Consider the following 19,313-nt stretch of genomic DNA (forward strand, 5'->3'; position numbering starts at 1 on the left):
ATATTTAAATGCACGAAATGAACAATTCTAGACGGAAGCTAAAAAAAAAAAAATGCAGGTTTTAGATCAAGTCAATGGTTTTATTTATTTACTGGTCTTTGGTAAAAACTAGTCTTTAAAAAAACTGACGTCTACTTATTTGTCCTTTTTTTTTTTTTTACAGTGGTTTCCATGAAACAATAAATTGAATAATGGTGGGACGATAAAATAAAATACGATAGATGAAAACATAAAATAGCGAAAGTGGAGATAAAACCAGATTAAGATTAAGATTTCCCCTCCACTGGAACCGAGAGCCCCAAACCAGAAGTAGACTAATCAGTGCATATAACAGCTCCAGTAATTAGCGGGTCAGAATCAAACGTGACACAAGAAAGAGAAGCCTGTAAAAAAACAAAGGAGTTTTTATATAAAACGCTGACATTTTCCAAAGCATTTAAACACCAGGAGCAGAAATAAAGGAAACCGCAGAGAGAGATGAACGGAACCGGCTCTGCTGAACCTGCGGAACAACATTCACACAAATCTCCCGTTTCCTTTTGGCGGGAAAAGGGGGCAACGTTCCTCCGGCAACGCCGAGACAGGTACAGAGCGATGGCGGCAAAAAAAAATGCAAAAAAGGAAAACTGGAAATGTCCTCAGCTGTTATGAGCTCGTGCAACTGTCGCTCACATTTTATTACAAACACGCGGGGCAGACGCAAACAGTAAAATAACACATTTTAAAATGTAAAAACATTCACTTTTTTTTTGGGCATGGGTGGTAGCACAGCCTTTAAAAAGGCGACAGTAAATGAATTACAATCCTAAAACATAAATAGTCCTTTTTAAAAAAATGCCCGGTCAGCAGCTCCGGTCGGGACGACGGCCGTTTCCGGCGCTGTCTCCATCAGCACGTCGCCGCTCAGAAGCGAAGGCGCCTCCCGGATGCGACGTCTTCGGGTCTCCACCGTCCGGTCCCGGTGCCCCTCCGCTCAACTCTCCCTGGGTTCATCACCACTTGAATTTTTTGTAAGTTTTTGGTTTTTCTGAATGGAGGAAAAAGAAAAAAAAAAAAACACGTTTGAAAAGAGAAAAATAAAAACTGTCGACTGCCTTCTATTATATTTAAAGATTATTTTGCGACGTACAGTAACATTTGGTTGATGTGGAACAAACCTTTTGGGGTCAGAAACATTTATCCTGGCAAATGACGATAGGGTTGGATGGAAATGTCTCATTTTATTTATTTTTTTTTCACCGTTTTTATTCCTTCTGTTTTAAATACACATTCAGTTGTCAGTTTATTAGGAACACCTAGCTAAACCTGATGTGGTCTAATGCAGCGGTCCTGCCATAGATCCTGCTTCATGAAGGTTTTTTGTTAAAACGGTTTAAATTATCTACCGATTCAGCCGCATCAGCTAAGAAATGTGCAAATGTGCTTAACGGACGAACAGTTAAACAAAGAGATGAAAGAAAACTTCTGACGGCGAACCATGTGTACGAATTTCACTTTATACGCCACCAACAGGTCCAAACTTCTACTTATCCGACACCTCAGTTCACCCCCTTCTAGCAGGACACGTCTAGTTCCCTCCGTCCTCGGCGCTGCTTTGAGCCTCGCGCCCATGTTACATGTTGACGTGCTACAGGGGGTTTTCCTCCCCGACCCGGGGAAACGGAGCGGCACACAACGTGCAGCACAAACTACAGGCGTGAGGTTTTTAAGGCGCGTGGCCCGTCGGCTGCGTACCTTCGGGAAGAGAGTCCAGACTGGTGAGGCGATTGATCAGAGTGGTCGTCGTGGCCTCTTTCCACACATCACCTGACGAGAAGAAGAAGAAAGGGGGGGGGGTCAGTCAGTGAAGGTCAGTAAAGGCTCATTTAACACAACAAGCCTGCTTTCCCTCAGTCGCCCTTGTCCCTGTCCAAGAAGAACTTTTAACAGCTTCTTCCGAGAGCTCGGCTTTATCCGACTTGGCGCTTAATGATGAGGAAGTGCTATCGGCAAGCCCGGGCCCCCGGACCCAGCCTGCCGCCCGGCTCACGGTAGGCCAGCAACCCGATCCCTACCCCTGCACTTGGTGAGCCCATGGGGTGGTGGCTCGGTGTCGTTTCTTCGGGCCGTGCCCGACTGGACCCTGTGGGCCAAAGGCCGGTCATCGGCGAGCTCCCCTCCCGGGTCTGGCTCCAGGAGGCTTGCACCCGTCTCCCTAATCCCCGACTCGGTCCCGAAGTTTGCCCTTCATCTGCTTGTCGTGAATCGCTCCTGGGACCGGCTTGCCCCGGGGACATGGGGATCACTGAGACACACAAGCCCCTCCACCACGTTGAGCAGGGCGATCCTCAGAGGAGCCTGACAGGCAAAGCTCTCGATTCACCAGTCGATCGACGTCCCCACCCTCACCGATGCTCACGAGCTCCAGGTAACGGCCGATCACAGTACATCACGTTAACAGAGCGTCTCCGTGGCAGGCCGGTAGAAAAGGGAGCGAATGTTTCTTGACGGCGGCGGTGACAGTCACACCTTTTGGGGTTTGACTGAGACCGTGATACCGCCCAAGCCTTCCACCCTCCATCCCGTACGACAGTATAGAGGCAGGCTGCAGGAGGAATTTACCTGAGATATGTACACTCTCACTGGTTCTGGCTTTCAGTGACGGTTTGCTGATCCTGGAATAACACTGTGTGTTGGAGGGTCCGGCCTCGCTGCTGGTGAAATCCACCTCCACCTGACGATGACGACGTGACTTGGCGGCCTGAGAACACAAATACAATCACACGTGCTCTCTAACATTTGGCGTATGTATGATTTAGAGGGAGCGCATTTAAAATAACACACATTTTGTTTAAAAAAGAAAAAAAAGAGAATTAAAGATCCTCCAAAGCAAATGTTCATTTTTAGGACACTTGAAGAAAACATCAATAAAAACAAAAGCAATACAAAATGTGTAACGTGAAGCACGAACCTCTGCAGCCTGTCCGTACGCCTTTGACTTGATGGAGGCGAGGCGCTCGGCTCTTCTGTAGCACTGAGGACAAGAAACAGGCAGCTGGTCAACAGCACCGCTCCCTGGACAGGGTTGTTATTACAACTTAAAAAAAAAAAAAAAAAAAGTCCAAGAAAAAGCTGAAGGACGCCATGTGACTCCGGAGTTTCCTCCGCGTGCGTAACGGGCGCCGCGGCCGAAACTTCACGTGGTTCGTTAAGATTCACGAGGAAATTGTACCCACCGCAACCGGTGCTGTAGAGAGATGAGCTCGAACTTCGGCGGGGTTTAATGCGGCGAGACTCACCTCCTGCTGAGACGAGGTTCCCTCGCCGCTGTCCTCACCTTCAGCTTCGCCTTCATCCTGACCCTCCTGACACGAAGAGACAAAAACATCTCGTCACACCAACGGTGGAAAAGGACCATAATCCACAACAGGACAAAAGGTGCTGAAATGATTAGTGAGCGTGGTTTTTTTAATCAAGGAAAAGTGACTTTTTCTGAAGTCCATCCCGATACACGAGGATTTGCCACTTTTCCTTTCCACATCATTGTGAATAGACAAAGTACATCTTCCTGGTTTCGAACTGGTGACCGAACGTCTGCAGATGTCGGCCCGCACTGACATCACATCAACAGTGGGGCAAAAATAAACAAACAAATAAACATGTAAAAGCATCAAAATAACCTGATCATCCGCTGTTATTTACCGACTGGGAGAAACACCTTCTTTCATTATTGCAGGTATTTTGTCTGGAGGTCTCCTTTGAACAAGAACCCGTGGCGATGTCTCACCTTCCTCTGCTGCCACTTGTAGAAATCCACCACGGCGCCGCGCAGCTGGGGGACGAGGTCTTTACGGATCAGGTTGAGGGACGAGTCTGCGCCCTCCGTCGTCGGGGAGACGGAGGCCTTCAGCTTCTCGTAGATCTCCTGAACGTTGGACAGCTCCTGCAAAAAGAGCAATCGCGGTTTAACTTTGTTTTAGTCCAAGTTAAAGGGGGAATTGATGCCCCTCTCCTCTTTGTTCTGACCTCCAGCAGCTCGATGTTGATCAGCTCCTGCGGACGAGACGCTCGCTCCATGAACTCCTCACACAGCGCCGACCGCTCCACCTTCCTCTTCTTCTTGTAGGCCAGCTGGCAAGGAGGAAGAGGGGGACGGGGAGACGGAGGGAAAGCGAATCAGCATACTAGCAGGTATCCTTATCCACTGATCTATTTTGCCCAAATCGATGCACGGCCATTGATTTTAAAGGGGGGGGGGGTACTGGAGGATCCCAGTCCAGACTCTGGGTCCAACCGCTGAATCCCCACATACACATTACATTCCTACATTCAACGACATTTGGGCTTCTGGGTGAATGTGAAGTGTGAGCGTGTGCGTGTGTGTGTGTGTGTGTGTGTGTGTGGACGTGAGGCGGGCAGCCCACCAGAGTGGGCATGGCAGTGAAGTGGAACGCCTTGAGGAACATCAGCCGTCGGAGGACGTAGACCACGTCGAGGTGCTGTGCGTCCACAGCGTCTTTCTCGAACTTCTTCACGTCGTCCCAGTCCTTCAGCGCCAGGCGGATCTGCGGCCAGAGGGAGAACCTCATCATCCACTTTATTTAATGCAGGACCGACCCCTCTGAAGCCCATGTACACGTGTTGTGTCCTGACCTGCTCCGAGGGCGAGGCGGTCTGAGCTTGATACAGGCCGTAGAGCAGGTAAAGTCCCCCCACTCTGATCTGGAAGCTGAACGGCGGCAGGAAGAAGCCGCAGGCGGTGTCCAGAGCCAGACGACCGAAGGCCCGCTTCTCCCGCTTCACAGTCCCGCTGCAACACGGAAAAGCACCGCCAGGTTAGACTCGAGTACGTGATCTTTTCGTCATTGCTAATGTGTCAGAATCAGAAACAGGCTTGTCGCCAGGTAGGTTTCCACATGCAAAGAACTGCCGAGGTGCATGGTCAAAACATACAAAGTGAGACAGAAACCAAGTACTGAAAGAGTCGAGAATAATATTAAGAATAAAAATTCGTAAAATGTATAATTCTAAGCGTTTACATCTTATATTGAAAATAAACTTCTTAAAACTAATTGAGTTTTGTTCCTGCATAATTTCAGCTCAGTAGGAAGCCTGTTGTTCAGTATCTCATAATCATGTAACGTTTCTTAAACAGGCATAACTTAGCTGCAATTATGAAAGACGTTCAAGCAAATACGACCTATCGTCTCGTCACTACGGAATAATAAACCACAAAACATGAGAATAAAATCTCACTTAATAATAAGAAATAAAAGCGCGTGTGCGGCGGAAACAGGCCAAAATAACCATATAAACAAAGATATAAACAGATGAGTAACCAGGACATGAACAAAGTACCAAAATTAAATAAATGTCCCTCCATCTGACAGAAAAATCATCTGGATTGTCAATGGATAGTCGGTAATTATTCAGGGAAAATTTCTCAAACGTTCTCTGGTTCCAGCTTCTCAAATCTGACAATTTGCTGCTTCGTTTTCTGTTGTTTTCTTATATTTATAATTGCAAACTGATTATTTTCGGGCTGCCGGTCACTGTCGGTCATTTGATGTGGGTTTGATGAGAGCACGATGAACCGATTAAGAGTAAAATCCATCGAACTGGGTGAATCTATAATGAAAACAATGTAATGTATTCATCATGTAGTGCTATGATGCTTAGTTTGTACCTCTGATAAATTAAACGTCTAATTCCTACCAAACGTCTTTTCTTTTCCCGTTTAGACCTTTAAAACTTGTCCTATAACCTTCATGACATTTTAGATTCTCTCCTCCTCCTATTTCTGCTTCCTTTAATCTCCCATTTTATTTTTTTCTGTCTCGTCTCCTGTATATAGATTGTGTTAACCCCCTGTTCCGCACACTGCAAACATCAGCCAGATGTTAGACACCAAAATGCGAATTCTGCCCGTTTGCCAAAATTGAGTATCTGCACATTTTAGAACAGACGGCGACCCACTGGGTCACGTGACAAGAGAACTACCGGGGAATTCTATACATTTATTAAAGAAACGTTGATTAATACACGAAGGACTAGTGTAGAATATGAGTTAGCCGTGGTTACTGAATTTTAGAAACCGGACATATAACGTTTATCGTCGCTTTATTCCCGCGACGTAACGGGCGACTTGACTCGCCGGGACCTATACACCAGGCACGGAATGACATTTTTGTCTGAAACCTTGTGATGTGTGTGTTTTTTCCTTTAAAGTAAACCTACTAGAAAATGTGCGAGAAGTTCATTTCCCTCCAGATTTTGGAGAAAACCTCGAAGCGGACGGACTCTGTTCGCTGGAAGCGGCTCAGCAGCTCCTCGCAGTCTAGTTTCACCTGTTTCCTGCAGAAGTCCATCTCTCTGCTGCCTCCTCGCACAGACACGCGTTAAAACGAAACCTCGGGGATTTTAAATCCACTGCCGGCGGCTACATTTCGACGAGAAAACGGTTCTTTTGTTCTTTTGCTTTGTTTTTGTTCGTTCCCGAGCCGCACGGATGTAAACACACGGCTCGAGAGCGACCGTCGAGGATTTAGTGCGTCACCGTCAGGGTTGATGATACCTTCAGGGACCGTCGTTATTTATACACCTTGACGTATCGACGCGTGCGGACAACATCCCTGGCGATGACAAACCAGTCGAACCGAACAACCTAAGTAATAACAACTACGGCAAGCAAACGGCCCAAAAAACTAATAATAACAAGAAGACTAGGACTAAATATTAACAAGTGAAGATAATGGACCTGGTGAGTATTTTGTATATTAATTGCCCGAAACAATTAATAAATTAAAATGACAATCATGTTGCTCCAAAGGTTAAAGAGACCCACTTTAAGATTTTATGTAATATTTACTCAGTAAATGCTGTTTTACATCAAAAATTTAAGTTTGCGATAAAAACCCTTGTATTTTCTGTTCCTCTGCCGCAGAAACTATTGATCATTTGCTCTTTCAGTGTGAACACGCGGATGCATTTTGGAAAGATGTGCAGTATTGGTTGTAACTTTAAAAACTGAAAATATCCTGACACATATCTACAGATCTTACATATCTTGATGCAATCTTTTTTTTTTTTTTTTAAAAAACATCATCTGTATTCTCACATTTGAATGTTATGACTTTAATTATTTTACTGGGTAAATAGTACATTCACATACGCAAATGGTCTAACAGACACAAATCTTTTGTCAGTTCTGTAAATGATTTTTAAAAGTCTCGAATTTATAGAAAATATGATACAATAAATGTCTTTTGTACATTTATATTCAATATATTTGCTTTGCTCTTATTATTCCTATTTACGTTTTCCTTGTTTCTTTACCGTGGTTGTTCCTTACCTTGTTCTCTAATTTAAGTTTGAATACTGTGTATTGTTTTAAGAGAGAAAAAAAAAATCGTTTCCCTTCTTACAAGGTTTACCCGGTTCAGCAGGTGTACGTGAACGCACCACACGGATGTGCGTGAGTCACGTATTGCGGAAGTAAACAATCCGCAGCTGACGTGGAGCAGTAGAGAAACTGGAGCAACGAGACCTGATTCGACATTTTCGAGAAACATTTTTGTTGTTTCAGTCTCTGTCTCGTGTTGTTACAAGTTAAACTAGCTCTGTCGGTGTCGTCTAGACTCCCAGAATAACTGACGGTCCGTGTTAGAAGCTTCTCTCTGCGGTAAAATGGCGGCAGCGGGGGAGGCCAGCAGGCCGTTCGCCGGGCTGTCCGACGTCTCCATCTCGGATGACATCCCGGTGGAAGGGGACATCTCCGTGCCCATCAGCTCCTCCAGAAAGGACGACGAGTTCTCCACGCTGGACGAGCCGGTGAAGGAGACCATCCTGCGAGACCTGCGGGCGGTGGGGAACAAGTTCGTCCACGTCCTGTACCCGAAGCGGAGCTCGGCTCTGCTGCGGGACTGGGACCTGTGGGGCCCGCTGCTGCTCTGCGTGACGCTGGCTCTGCTGCTGCAGGGCGGCGCGGCGGACAGCGACGACCAGGGAGGACCGCAGTTCGCCGAGGTACTCCATTGATTTATTATTTTATCTTCTCTGGTGCTATTTGTTTTACCAAGTGCGTATTATTTTCAGTTACGATGGTTGTGATCTAAGAATCTAAATCAACACAAATCGACCGGTAACAGGTGACACAAAATACACAGTTTGGCTACATTTAGCATTTGAAGAAAGGCTCATTTTCAGTGTTTAAATGCTGCAGAGGTTGGTTATCAAGTCAAGTTTAACTACTTAATGCTGTGCATACGATTGGGTAGAGCCAGGATCACCCGCTGGACAAAGCCAAGTGAAGTAGGCGAGTGGGCTGTGCAGGGGCCAGTCGCCAGAAGCCCCACATGCAGTTCAATCCTTAATTATACACAGCAAGGAGGCAGACTGACTAGAGTAACTCCAGCCTAACACGCCGAAATGTATTCTTCTGCCCAGGTCTTTGTCATCGTCTGGTTCGGCTCCATCATCATCACCCTCAACTCCAAGCTGCTGGGCGGCACAATCTCCTTCTTCCAGAGCCTTTGTGTGTTGGGATACTGCATCATGCCCCTGACGGTGGCCATGGCCGTGTGCCGGATCGTCTTGATCGGCGGCTCGGGGAAGGTCAGCTTCGCCGTGCGGCTGGTGGTGGTGACGGCGTCCTTTGGCTGGTCCACCTTCGCCTCCACGGCCTTCCTCGCCGACAGCCAGCCTCCCAACCGCAAGGCGCTGGTGGTGTACCCGGTGTTCCTCTTCTACTTCGTGATCGGGTGGATGATCCTGACGTTCTCGCCATCGCAGTAGAGGAGAGACGAAAGGCCTGGATTTGAGTTGAACTGAAAAAGATGAGGGAGGTTTTTATAGAGCGACAGAACTCAAACAAACACCAGAATCTGCCTTTGAACGACTACTGAAGTGACTGTGAGTGTTTCTGAGCTTCTGAAACAGCATTTAGACTCATCGGACACCAAAATAAGTCCTTAGGGAGCAGCAGCGGCTCATGCTCAGATTCAGAGAAGTCGAGTCGACAGCGTGCTGCAGAGGGAGCGAGAAGAAGCTGATGAATATGTTGGTATTTTTCCAGTTTGTCTCCCCAGATGTGTTTACGAGCTGCGTAAAGTTAAGTCCATAAGCTTGTGTATAGAAATGCTCTGTGAATGTTTGAGCTGCCAGGGCTACGATTGTTATTCTTTTCTTCCTGGTCACTCTGGGTGTTTGAAACCTCATATTGTCTTAAAGATCGGTGCAAAAACATACTGAAATTGACACACTACAGTCAGCATTTAACCGATGCTTTTACGCAGCTTGACCAAGAACCTCAACTGTCGCCTGTAGTTTTGGGCTCTAATCGTTCCCTTTTCTGCTTCTTGGGGTTAGGGTTAGGACTTTTGTTTTCATTAGACAGACAGATGACGGGTAACGTGATGAGAGAGAGAGGGAAATGGTCCTCAGCCGGATTCAAACCGGGAACGTCTCGGTTCGCGGTCAACTCCTTGTCGAACCGGTAAATTTAGAGAGAGAGAGGGTGAGCGAGCTCTCTGATTGGTTGTCACCCATTTAGAAGAATCATTTGACATTTTGGGAAATACGCTTTTTCGCTGCCATGAGTGAAATGAGGAGGCTGATACCAGGGCTGCAGGGAAAGATTTTTTTCCTCAGTCGTTTCATCATTTAGTGCATCATATGTCAAAAAATAATTAAAAAATAATTATATCCCACGAACCAAGGTGATGTATTTGACTTGTGTGTTTTATTCAGTAACAGTCAGTTCAACAGTCCAGAACCCAAAGATATTCAGTTTACTGTAACATATTAAAGAAAAGCATTTGAGAGGTTGGACCCAGCGCACGTTTGGTTTTTTATTTGAAAAATGACTAAAGTGACTAATCAGTTGTCAAAATAGCTGTTATTCAACTACTTTTTCATTAATCTAGCGCTGCAATGATTCATCGATCAACAGAAAATTAATCTGCAAATATTTTGATAAACGATTAATTATTCAAGACCTTTTTTAAGCAAAAATGCCAAAAGGTCTCGGGTTGCCGCTCCTTCAATGTGAGGTGCTTTTCTCACTTTTATATGGCTATAAACTGAATATCTTTGGGTTGTGGACTTTTGGTCAAACAAAGCGAGACATCTGAAGAGGTCAACAAGGACTCTGGGAAAAAGTGGCGAGCCTTTTTCACCATTTTCTGACATTTAATAAAACATACGTCAGCAAGTTTCTGCACAGGCCGACATATTCACACTTGTTTGTTGACCTCGCTGACCCTGGGCAGATTACAAAACACAAATATAAAGACTAGAATTTGGGGCCTTATCGGGCTCTCTACCTGTTTTTTTTTTTTTGCCTCCAACTTTTCTTCTCCCAGAGGTGAAACACCACAGACTGACCATGCCAGCGCTCAGCAAAGCAAAACTTCACAGCGTCAGGTGCAACAATTTCTCAGCTCCACCATTTAAACTGATTCACATTGGAGTGAAAATAGTAGACCAAGTTTTTTTTCTGTGTGTGTGTGTAAGTCAGAATGTTTTTGGCATGAAAACAAAGTAGTAGACTCTCAGGCTAGGCATTTCCTCTAATGCAGGCACGTTGCACATCGGCAGCCAGCTGTAGTTTTTGTGTTGTGTTGAAGTGTGACTTTTACCTTTTAACATAAAAGTGTTTCATCAGTCGGCCTTTTGTCTGTGCTTTTTCTGTGAGGTCATCTTGGCGCGTCGGGGTCAATACACTGTAGAACGAGAGAGGAAACTCAAATCTCTCGGCTGCAGAAACGGCGCACAGGTAGCGGTAAAGAGGTGAGAGCAGTGCGTTTATAAAACACACAGGCTGGTTCGGCTCATGCTTCTTTTCCCTGTAGGTAATTGACCAGTTGCAAAAAATAGCAGCAAAAGTTTCAGCCGTCTAAAACAGCAGTAATTTTTCACCGCCGTGTAACGGTCATGCGACGAGAAAACCGTCGGGGGAGCAAATCAAAGACCAGAATGCAGTGCATCAGTCCGATTGTTTGGGTTTAGAGCAAGGGCTGATTACTTATTGTTTCCTTGAGCTGGAAAATCAGATGACGTCGTCACGATCTCTTGTCTTCACCTCCGCAGGAATGATCACACTTTCAGGCTGTTAACATGCTGACATGGAAACGTGTGAGACTCTATGCTCCCAGCAGGGTTGAAAGGGCATTCTGGGTAACTGAGGTAAAAACGCAATGCATCGGGATGAGGGAAAAGCGGGTTCATCGAGAAGAGGAAATTCCTCATAGAAAAAACGTCACCGGGAGCGAGCTGAACACCACAGACTGTTCATACTACTGCAAGTTTTGTCCATAAACGTGTGACCCTCTGAGTCTGCTCCGTGGCTGTGATCAGTCTACTAACCTGCCCGACGACCTTTAACCTTTGTCCCCTGCTCTGTAGCCAGATAAGCTGCCATTTCTGTTCTCCCAAATCACTGGGGCTGTCTCTGTTAATTTCTTCTAATTTATATGTATTAATTTACGTCGGCGAATGAAAAAGATTAAAGTACATTTGATCTGCAGTGACTGTTTGTATTGTATTTTTCAATCCTCTTACAGGCTCACCTGTGTTTTGACATAACCTAACTCATTTTTATTATTTTCTGTAAGAAATTATTTCACGGTTCAGAATTAGCTTCTTCACAAACCTACACATTTAACAAAAAAACAGAAAATACTTAACACAGAATTCACTCATTGAACAGCTTCTAGAATTCAGAAATCTTTCCATCATCACCAAAACTTCATTTCTACAAGTGATGGAAAGTAACTAAGTACATTTACTCAAGTACTGCACTTAAGTACAAAAGTCCTTGAACTTTACTTGAGTATTTTCTTTTCATGCCACTTCATATTTCTGCTTCACTACGTTTAGGAGAGAAATATTGTTCTTTTCACACCACTATTACGTCAGTTTCTATTACGTCATCAGGTGGCGCTTGTAGGCAGTGTTGCCAATTTAGCTACTTTGGCGCTAGATTTACCGACTTTTCACACCCCTTCAGCGACTTTTTTTTTTTTTTTTTCAGAAAAAGAACCTAGCAGCAAATCTACGCCTCTCCTTGTGTCTACTCTCTGCGTCAACGAGCGGCGGAGAGGCAGTTTGTTACCCAGACGGAGGCCGTGCGCAGTGTGAGGGACAAAATAACAGATATTCTGCCTGTGTGATATTACTGTTTTTCACATTATGAAAATTGGCAAAAATTCCATCACGGTGACATTTATTGTCCAAGAGGCCTTTTACAGAAGTAATTTAGATGTATATTGAGCTAAAGCGTAAAATGGCAAATGGTCAATGAGTCACGGCCAATTTCCTGCTAAGCCCCAGTCCTTAGCGACGACTTTTGGTTGATGGCGGCCATGTGTGTGAACGGATCATTTATAGTAGAACTGTGTAGCTCGGTACATACCAAATTTAGTGCTGATCATAGACTGTAAATTAAAAGGTACTGATACAGTACAAAATCCAAAAAAGTAGTCACTTTACTGTTTTTCAGATCATGCAAGTTAGTTTAAAAATCCATCACGGTGGACACTTACTGGACCATACTGAGCTGGACTTGTGTGTCCAGTTTCAAGTGACTTATGATTTGAGGCGTGTTGCCTTTCCAAAACTGCATTTTTGGGCCTTAATTACGGCCTCACTCTGGCCAATTGGGCTCATTTTTCTTAGGAGGCACTTGCAGATCGCTTCCAGTTTTTGGGCCAAGTTCCTCGTTCCAGCTCGCGGCAATTTGAGCCACGGCAAAAGACAACAACGATAATAACAAAAATAATAATAATAATAATAATAATAATAATAATAATAATAATAATAATAATGATGATGATGATAATAATAAAATTGTAACACTGTAAATCGTCAAAGTAAATGCATTAGTAAAAGGCTTCTGTGACTTAAATATGTTCCCATCTGAATTATAATATTCGCAGCTAAATTAACAGTATTTTTTAATCTGGTTTGGAAAAATAAATCTTAAAAAAAAAAAAAAAAAACCTTCTTGAATAACAATCGGCGTCATCACGGCGCGACGGCTTCATCGGCGTCCGTTGTTGCAGTGTAAACATGAGCCCACGGTGTGTTTACATGGTATAACCTTTAAACAACTGCGAAAATAAACGCTGCCGCTTGGTTTTAAACTTTACTTGGTCACAGTGGGAGTTCCTGTAGCCGCAGTGTCAGCAGACAACTATTATTTTACCCGTGTTGCGCTCTCCCGAGGCGGTCGGAGCTCCGGCGTCTAGCCGCTAACGGTCAGGTCACGGATGGCGGAGCCGCCGCAGCTTCCACCTGAGGTCTGGGTGTACGTGTTCAGCTACCTGAGCACGGAGGAGAAACACACGCTCCGCACCTGCTGCAGGTACCTCAAGAAGCTCATCGACCACCCGTCCCTGTGGAGGGACTACACGGTGGTGCTGTCCGACCTCCGCCGGTACACCTACGGCTTCTGGGACACGCTGCGGCACCGCAAGCTCACCCGGGTGGCGGTGCGACACCTGCGGCGCAAGGAGTGGCGGCGGCTCGTCAAGTTCCTCCCGTCGCTCACGGCCATCGGATTCGTGGACGGGGGGCGGCTGTACAAGGAGAAATACCTGGATAACCTATCGCGGTTCCCCGACCTGAGGGACCTCGGGGTGCGGAACGCCACCTGGGACGAGGCGATGCTGGGCCGGACCTTGAGCGAGCAGCTGCGGGAGCGGCTGACTCGCCTGAGCGTCTGCAACGTCCGGCTGCCCTGCACCGTGGAGTTCATAGACACCGTGTCGCACCTGGTCAACCTGCGGTACCTGCTCTTCCACCAGCAGGGGGAGGGCTACGGGCTGGACACGGTGAGGCCGGTGCCCGGAGGGGTCTTCCACAACCTGCTGCTGAACCTGAGGAGGCTGAAGCACCTGTCCTGGGGGATGAGGGGGGAACCGCCGGAGCCGCTGCCCGACGACTACCTGAGCCCCGCGGACCCGCAGCAGCCAGGTCAGCCGGTAACCTCCACCTGACCACCTGTCTGCGTGTCCTCCTCACTGCGGACAGACAGACAGGGGGAGGTGAGGGACCCTGCGGTGATAGATAGACAGATATATAGATAGGCAGGCAGACAGGCAGGCAGGAAGGCAGGTAGACAAATATATAGACAGACAGGTAGATAGACAGACAGACAGACAGACAGACAGATATATAGACAGGCAGACAGACAGGCAGGCAGGCAGACAGACAGGTAGACAAATATATAGACAGACAGGCAGGCAGATGATAGATAGACAGGTAGATAGACAGGTAGATGATAGATAGACAGGTAGATAGACAGGTAGATAGACAGGTAGATAGATAGACAGATATATAGATAGGCAGACAGGTAGACAAATATATAGACAGACAGGTAGATAGACAGGTAGATGATAGATAGATAGATAGATAGATAGATAGACAGGTAGATAGACAGGTAGACAGATATATAGACAGACAGACAGGTAGATAGACAGATAGACAGGTAGATGATAGATAGATAGATAGATAGACAGATAGAGAGATTGATAGACAGACAGATGATAGAGAGATAGAGAGACAGGTAGAGAGACAGGTAGATAGCAGTATTACAGTCTAAAAAATGCTAAAGTCTTAATAAAAAAGAAGTTTTACTGAAAACTGAACGAAACAAAAACTAGGACCATACCCTCTGGATATTACTGGCTGGCAATATGTTGTACATTTGTAGTGGAAGTCTCATAATATACTGTTTAGTTATGTCTTGTAGAGCTAAAAAAAAACAAAACAAAAAAAAAACTTTTGTTGTACCAACAGTCCAAAACCCCAAAGTATTCAAATTACAAGGATATAACACAGAGGAACCAGTAAATGTTTGAATTGTTTCTTTGAAAAAAATGACCTAAGCGATTATTTGATTTTGCAAATAGCTGCTGATTCATTCTTCTGTCAATCATTCAACCGACTAATTGTTGCAGTAATGTAATGTCTTGTCTTTTCATGGCCAGAGGCATTTTTCAATAACTAAAAACCAAACAATGAGGGCTGGAACTAAGTATTGTTTCCCATTTCCTGAAGCCCCAGTTGCTCCAATGGCTTATTCCGTCCAACCGACACTCCAAAACCAAAAGATGTTTAGTTTTATTATCACGAGACAAAGAAAAGCCACAAACCGTCACATTTGAGCAGCTGGAATCAGGCAACATTTGTCCTTTTAGCTTGAAAAATGACTTAAATGGTTAATTACTTGTGACAATAGTAGCCAGTTAATTTTCTCTACGCTGGTATTTACATTAAAATGAAATATTTGAACCAGTTTTCCTCCAAAATAAATTTATGTCGAGCCTTGACGGGGCACCCCTGTAGCTGAGAGGTTGAGACCCCGACCCTGACCTGCAACGTCCACAGTTCAAGTGTAGTCAGGGACCATAGTTGCGTCTCTCTACTGTCTGTATTAAAGCAATTCAAATTTCCAAAAAATCCCCCTCCCCAGACAGGCTTTAACAAACCTCTGCCTCCTCCTCCTCCTCCGCTTGGCTCCCTCAGGATCGGGCCGATATGGTGGCCCGGCGCTGACTAGCCTGGAGCTGGTGGATTACCCGGAAACCATCCTGCCGGAGAACGCCCTGAGGAGCCTGACCTCGCTCAGGTCGCTGACTATCCGCTACAGGTACATCAGAGAGGGCATCGGGTGTCGCCTCACCTCCTGGCTCAGTCCTCTACAACAGCTGGAAACACTCACCATTATCGGTCAGCCAGCTGTTAATCACTTTTGCTTTTTTTTTTTTTTAAATTTCTTTCTTTCTGTATTTTCTAAATAGTTATTTTATTATCCGAATGACAGCTCTTCATCAGATGCCTTTGATTTATTTTTCTAAATTTATACTGTTTTTTGTTACTGTATAGATTTTATTTTGTCATGTATTTAGCCTGTAGCTGGGTATTAATAGTGGGAATGAAATTGTGATGATTATTCCTCTGAGCCTTGTATTTTTCAAACTTTGTATAATAAATACCTAAATAATCATTTTTTTTCTCTGTAATTGTGCCAGTACTGAGTTTTGGGAACAAAGGCAGGTTTTAGATACGTGGTTGAGCAGAGGTAGTTGTTTTTTGACAGTTTCTGCTGCTCTCCGTCCTCTCAGGTGGCAATTCTCTCGCTACCTACACCACCACCATCCCGTCCAGCGTGACCAGACTGACGCTGCGTGTGGCCATCACTCTGAAAGACATGGACTCCATCGCTCCTAAGGTCCCGGCACTCGAGCACCTGGACATTGAGCAGAACCGCTCCAGCGGCAGCCTCTGCAGACGAATCCCCATGCTGTTTCCTCAGCTCAGGACGCTCAGGATACGGTGAGCCTAAGAGGAAACCGGTTTTTTTAAATGTCACAGAGACTGGAATCACACCAGCCAGGGAGGTCTGCTGACCTGATTACTGAACAGGCCCGAGGGCCGAGGGGACAGATGAGTTCATTTCATGCTGTGTCCTCTCTCTGTGTCTCAGGTTTTTCCGTAGAGAACCAGAGAAGGACCTGCTGAGCCTCCACCGGCTACGACACCTGGTGCAGCTGGAGCTGCTGGTGGAGCGCTCCTTCATCCTCAGAGATTACCTCAACGGCCACCCCTGGCCCAGCCCCTGCGTGCAGGAGCTAATCAACCAGCTCCGAGAGCTGTCGGAGAACAGGATCACCGTCATCACCACGATGCGCCAGAGAAACCCTCTACGAGAATGTGACTGTGTTTGGGAGGGGGACTGAAGGCTTGGAGGATATGAAAACTGGAAAACAAAGTTTTAATCCTCCTTGAAGCGAGAAGGCGGCAGAGCTGGAAACGAAGACGCGCAGAAGGCAGAAAATCAAATCCGAGGTGACTGCTGCTGCCGACGGCAACAGATGGTGCCCGTTTTCTTATGAAGTAAAAGGCCATAAGACGGCCCTGAATGAGGCATACTGTAGTACGTTAAAATCAAAAGTCTCATTGAAGTGCCTGAGTACGATGAACGCTGTGTGATGAGCTGAAGATTAGAGCAGCATTCGCTCGAATGAGGCATTCGAGGATTTCGCTTTAGTCTCCAAGCGTCTTTCACCATTTTCTGATGCTTTATTGACCAAATGACGAATCAGTCATTCACAAAAGTAACCGGCAGATTAATCGATAATAAAAATAATCGGTAGCTGCAGCTCTGATTTCAGTAATCTATGAACCATAAAACCCCTCTGTTCCCCAATTATTTCAGTAGGGAAAATGGAAAGATAAAAGTCGCTTTTTTGGTTCCAAGGCCAGAGAGACAGTACAGGCTGTACAGGGGTACAACTGGGAAAATGCCCATCACAGTTATTCCAGTCTTTAAATAGCTTCTTTTGTAAAACTTGCAAAATCCAAAAGTATTAATTTTACTACAATTTAAGGCAAAGAAAAGCAGCAAATCCTAAGTTTTGAGAAGCTGGAAACAAAACGGTGGCAAAATGTGGTCCTGGAGTCACCTACTGTAGCGGGAACTACTACTACAAAATAAAGGGCCAGTTCGAAGATGGGTGGGGTCCGACCCATGAGCACTGGGTACCCATGTAGTAACGTCATAATAACAACTCGGTGCTCTTGGGTCGGAACGTCGACGGGCGTCGCAGCTGGTGTGATCCCATCACTAGATGACCTCGACTTTTTTAGCCTATATTTGTTTACATTTTCAAAAGTGAAGAACACCGATTTAGCTATTGACAGTTCCTTTTGCTACGTACCATCGGATCTACCGACAAGTGCATTATCTCATAATTATGAGAACTGAAAGTCACGATGAGACAAGGTGTCCATTTTTTTTTTTTTTTTTTTGCCTTTTGGGAAATTCAAGTCACTTCTATAGACACTGAGTGTCTGAGATTTTTTTTTTTGTTAACTCCCAAACTATTAAAAGAAAAACAAGGAAAGGGAAAGTCAAGACAAAAAGCTGCTTAAATATGTGCGCAGAAAACACACAACACAGTACAGATTGGGTTAACATGACATAAGTGCGTTATGGACTGGTTGTAGTTAATGATACTGCAAGTTAACAGCCCAGTTTTCTTTAGTTTGGGAACTTTTTCTACGACGCTACGAAAATGCGGTTTTCAGGCTTTTTGCTTTGTCTGTTCCTGCAATATTTTTTTTTTAATTAAAAAAATGACTGTAGAATTTATTTATTCACAACTTATTAGCAGCATTATATAAATTATATAAATTAGCAGCATTAAATTCTGCAGTGTGGAAGCCATGCAAAACCAAAAATGAGCTTTGCAGGAAGACTTGAAAGATTGCTTATTTTTTTATAGTACTTGTGTATTTTTTTTAATTGTTTGTTTTGTTTTTTTTTAAGCCAAAAGGTCACGATTTTAAGGATAACTGTTAGTATGCCGAAAGATATGAAGTGAAATCTTAAAATGTTGTGTATTATTTATAAATGCAATGATTTTGAATTAAAAGAGAACAATTTATTCAATATGGTATTTTCTACTTTGTTCATTGTTACTTTGTTTCCTTGTACAGTTTTTTTAAAGTATTTTTTTCAGTTCATCAACTGATTCTATTCTCACGTTAGATGTTAAATCAGACCGAACCACCTCTGCTAGTAAAGATGAATGTTTTCATTTTCTAGCACTTAAAATCCATATGATCAGAGAAATGTTGCTCTGAACGGTTGTTTGTTAGTTGAGTGATTAACTTCATTTTGCTGATGAATTCATTAAAAGTGACTCAAATCAACTGTGGTCTTCTCTTTGACGGCATCTGTCGTACAACTTTCTTATAAAAAAAAAATACTGCTGTGGTTTTAAATTACTCAATGAATAAAATTAACACGTTTTATTTGACCAAACATAGTTATTAATGTCAACTTTTTTTCAACTATACAGTATAAACAATATGAACAAAAGATAAAGTCTGTTAAGTTGTTAAGAGAATGAAGACAATTTCAAACGCCGGCATGTTAACATAATTACTGATGCAACCACTGAGGATTTGTATCAGTTACTTTCCTTATTGTCAACAAATCCCACGTGCAGATCCCAACACTGAATGTCTCCTACCAACAAATACTGTGTCTCCAAAGCCGGATGTCTCTGATTCCTCTGAGCCGCAGAGCCCCATCGTTGTACGGGAACTATTAGAAACACATCAGTGAGCCGCACTGTTGCACTGGGCGACATGTCCCGTCATCACCATGAACACACACACACACACACACACACACACACAAACTGTGGATTATTCTGACTCAGTCGCACACGCACACACAACGTCCTGCTGCCTCAAATGTGAGGTGAGGTGTTTTTTTTATAATTCACCAACGGAGAACCAATGTGGTCAGAGCACAGAGC

The 19,313-nt window shown here is 44.7% G+C and overlaps 3 protein-coding genes across 3 annotated transcripts; 2 read left to right on the forward strand and 1 right to left on the reverse strand.

Annotated features, from left to right (window-relative positions):
- Positions 1–134: 134 nt before the first annotated feature.
- snapc1b (small nuclear RNA activating complex, polypeptide 1b) lies at positions 135–6,609 on the reverse strand. Its single transcript, XM_040137158.1, has 10 exons — positions 6,217–6,609; positions 4,633–4,789; positions 4,404–4,544; positions 4,006–4,110; positions 3,767–3,922; positions 3,279–3,344; positions 2,951–3,013; positions 2,602–2,740; positions 1,735–1,806; positions 135–1,027 (listed from the first exon to the last, which is right to left on the reverse strand). Exons 1-10 carry the CDS (start codon positions 6,345–6,347, stop codon positions 993–995), a joined length of 1,065 nt encoding a protein of 354 aa, XP_039993092.1. The 5' UTR covers positions 6,348–6,609; the 3' UTR covers positions 135–992.
- An 803-nt stretch (positions 6,610–7,412) lies between these two features.
- On the forward strand, positions 7,413–9,694 carry yipf6 (Yip1 domain family, member 6). The gene is made up of 2 exons (XM_040137159.1): positions 7,413–8,004; positions 8,425–9,694. The coding sequence occupies exons 1-2, from the start codon at positions 7,666–7,668 to the stop codon at positions 8,770–8,772; spliced, it is 687 nt and encodes a 228-aa protein (XP_039993093.1). The 5' UTR covers positions 7,413–7,665; the 3' UTR covers positions 8,773–9,694.
- A 3,553-nt stretch (positions 9,695–13,247) lies between these two features.
- On the forward strand, positions 13,248–18,670 carry LOC120795494. Its single transcript, XM_040137438.1, has 4 exons — positions 13,248–13,953; positions 15,508–15,711; positions 16,107–16,317; positions 16,469–18,670. The coding sequence occupies exons 1-4, from the start codon at positions 13,248–13,250 to the stop codon at positions 16,719–16,721; spliced, it is 1,374 nt and encodes a 457-aa protein (XP_039993372.1). The 3' UTR covers positions 16,722–18,670.
- Positions 18,671–19,313: the final 643 nt, after the last annotated feature.

This window comes from Xiphias gladius, chromosome 10 (genome assembly GCF_016859285.1).
Source record: "Xiphias gladius isolate SHS-SW01 ecotype Sanya breed wild chromosome 10, ASM1685928v1, whole genome shotgun sequence".
Lineage (NCBI taxonomy): Eukaryota > Metazoa > Chordata > Actinopteri > Istiophoriformes > Xiphiidae > Xiphias > Xiphias gladius.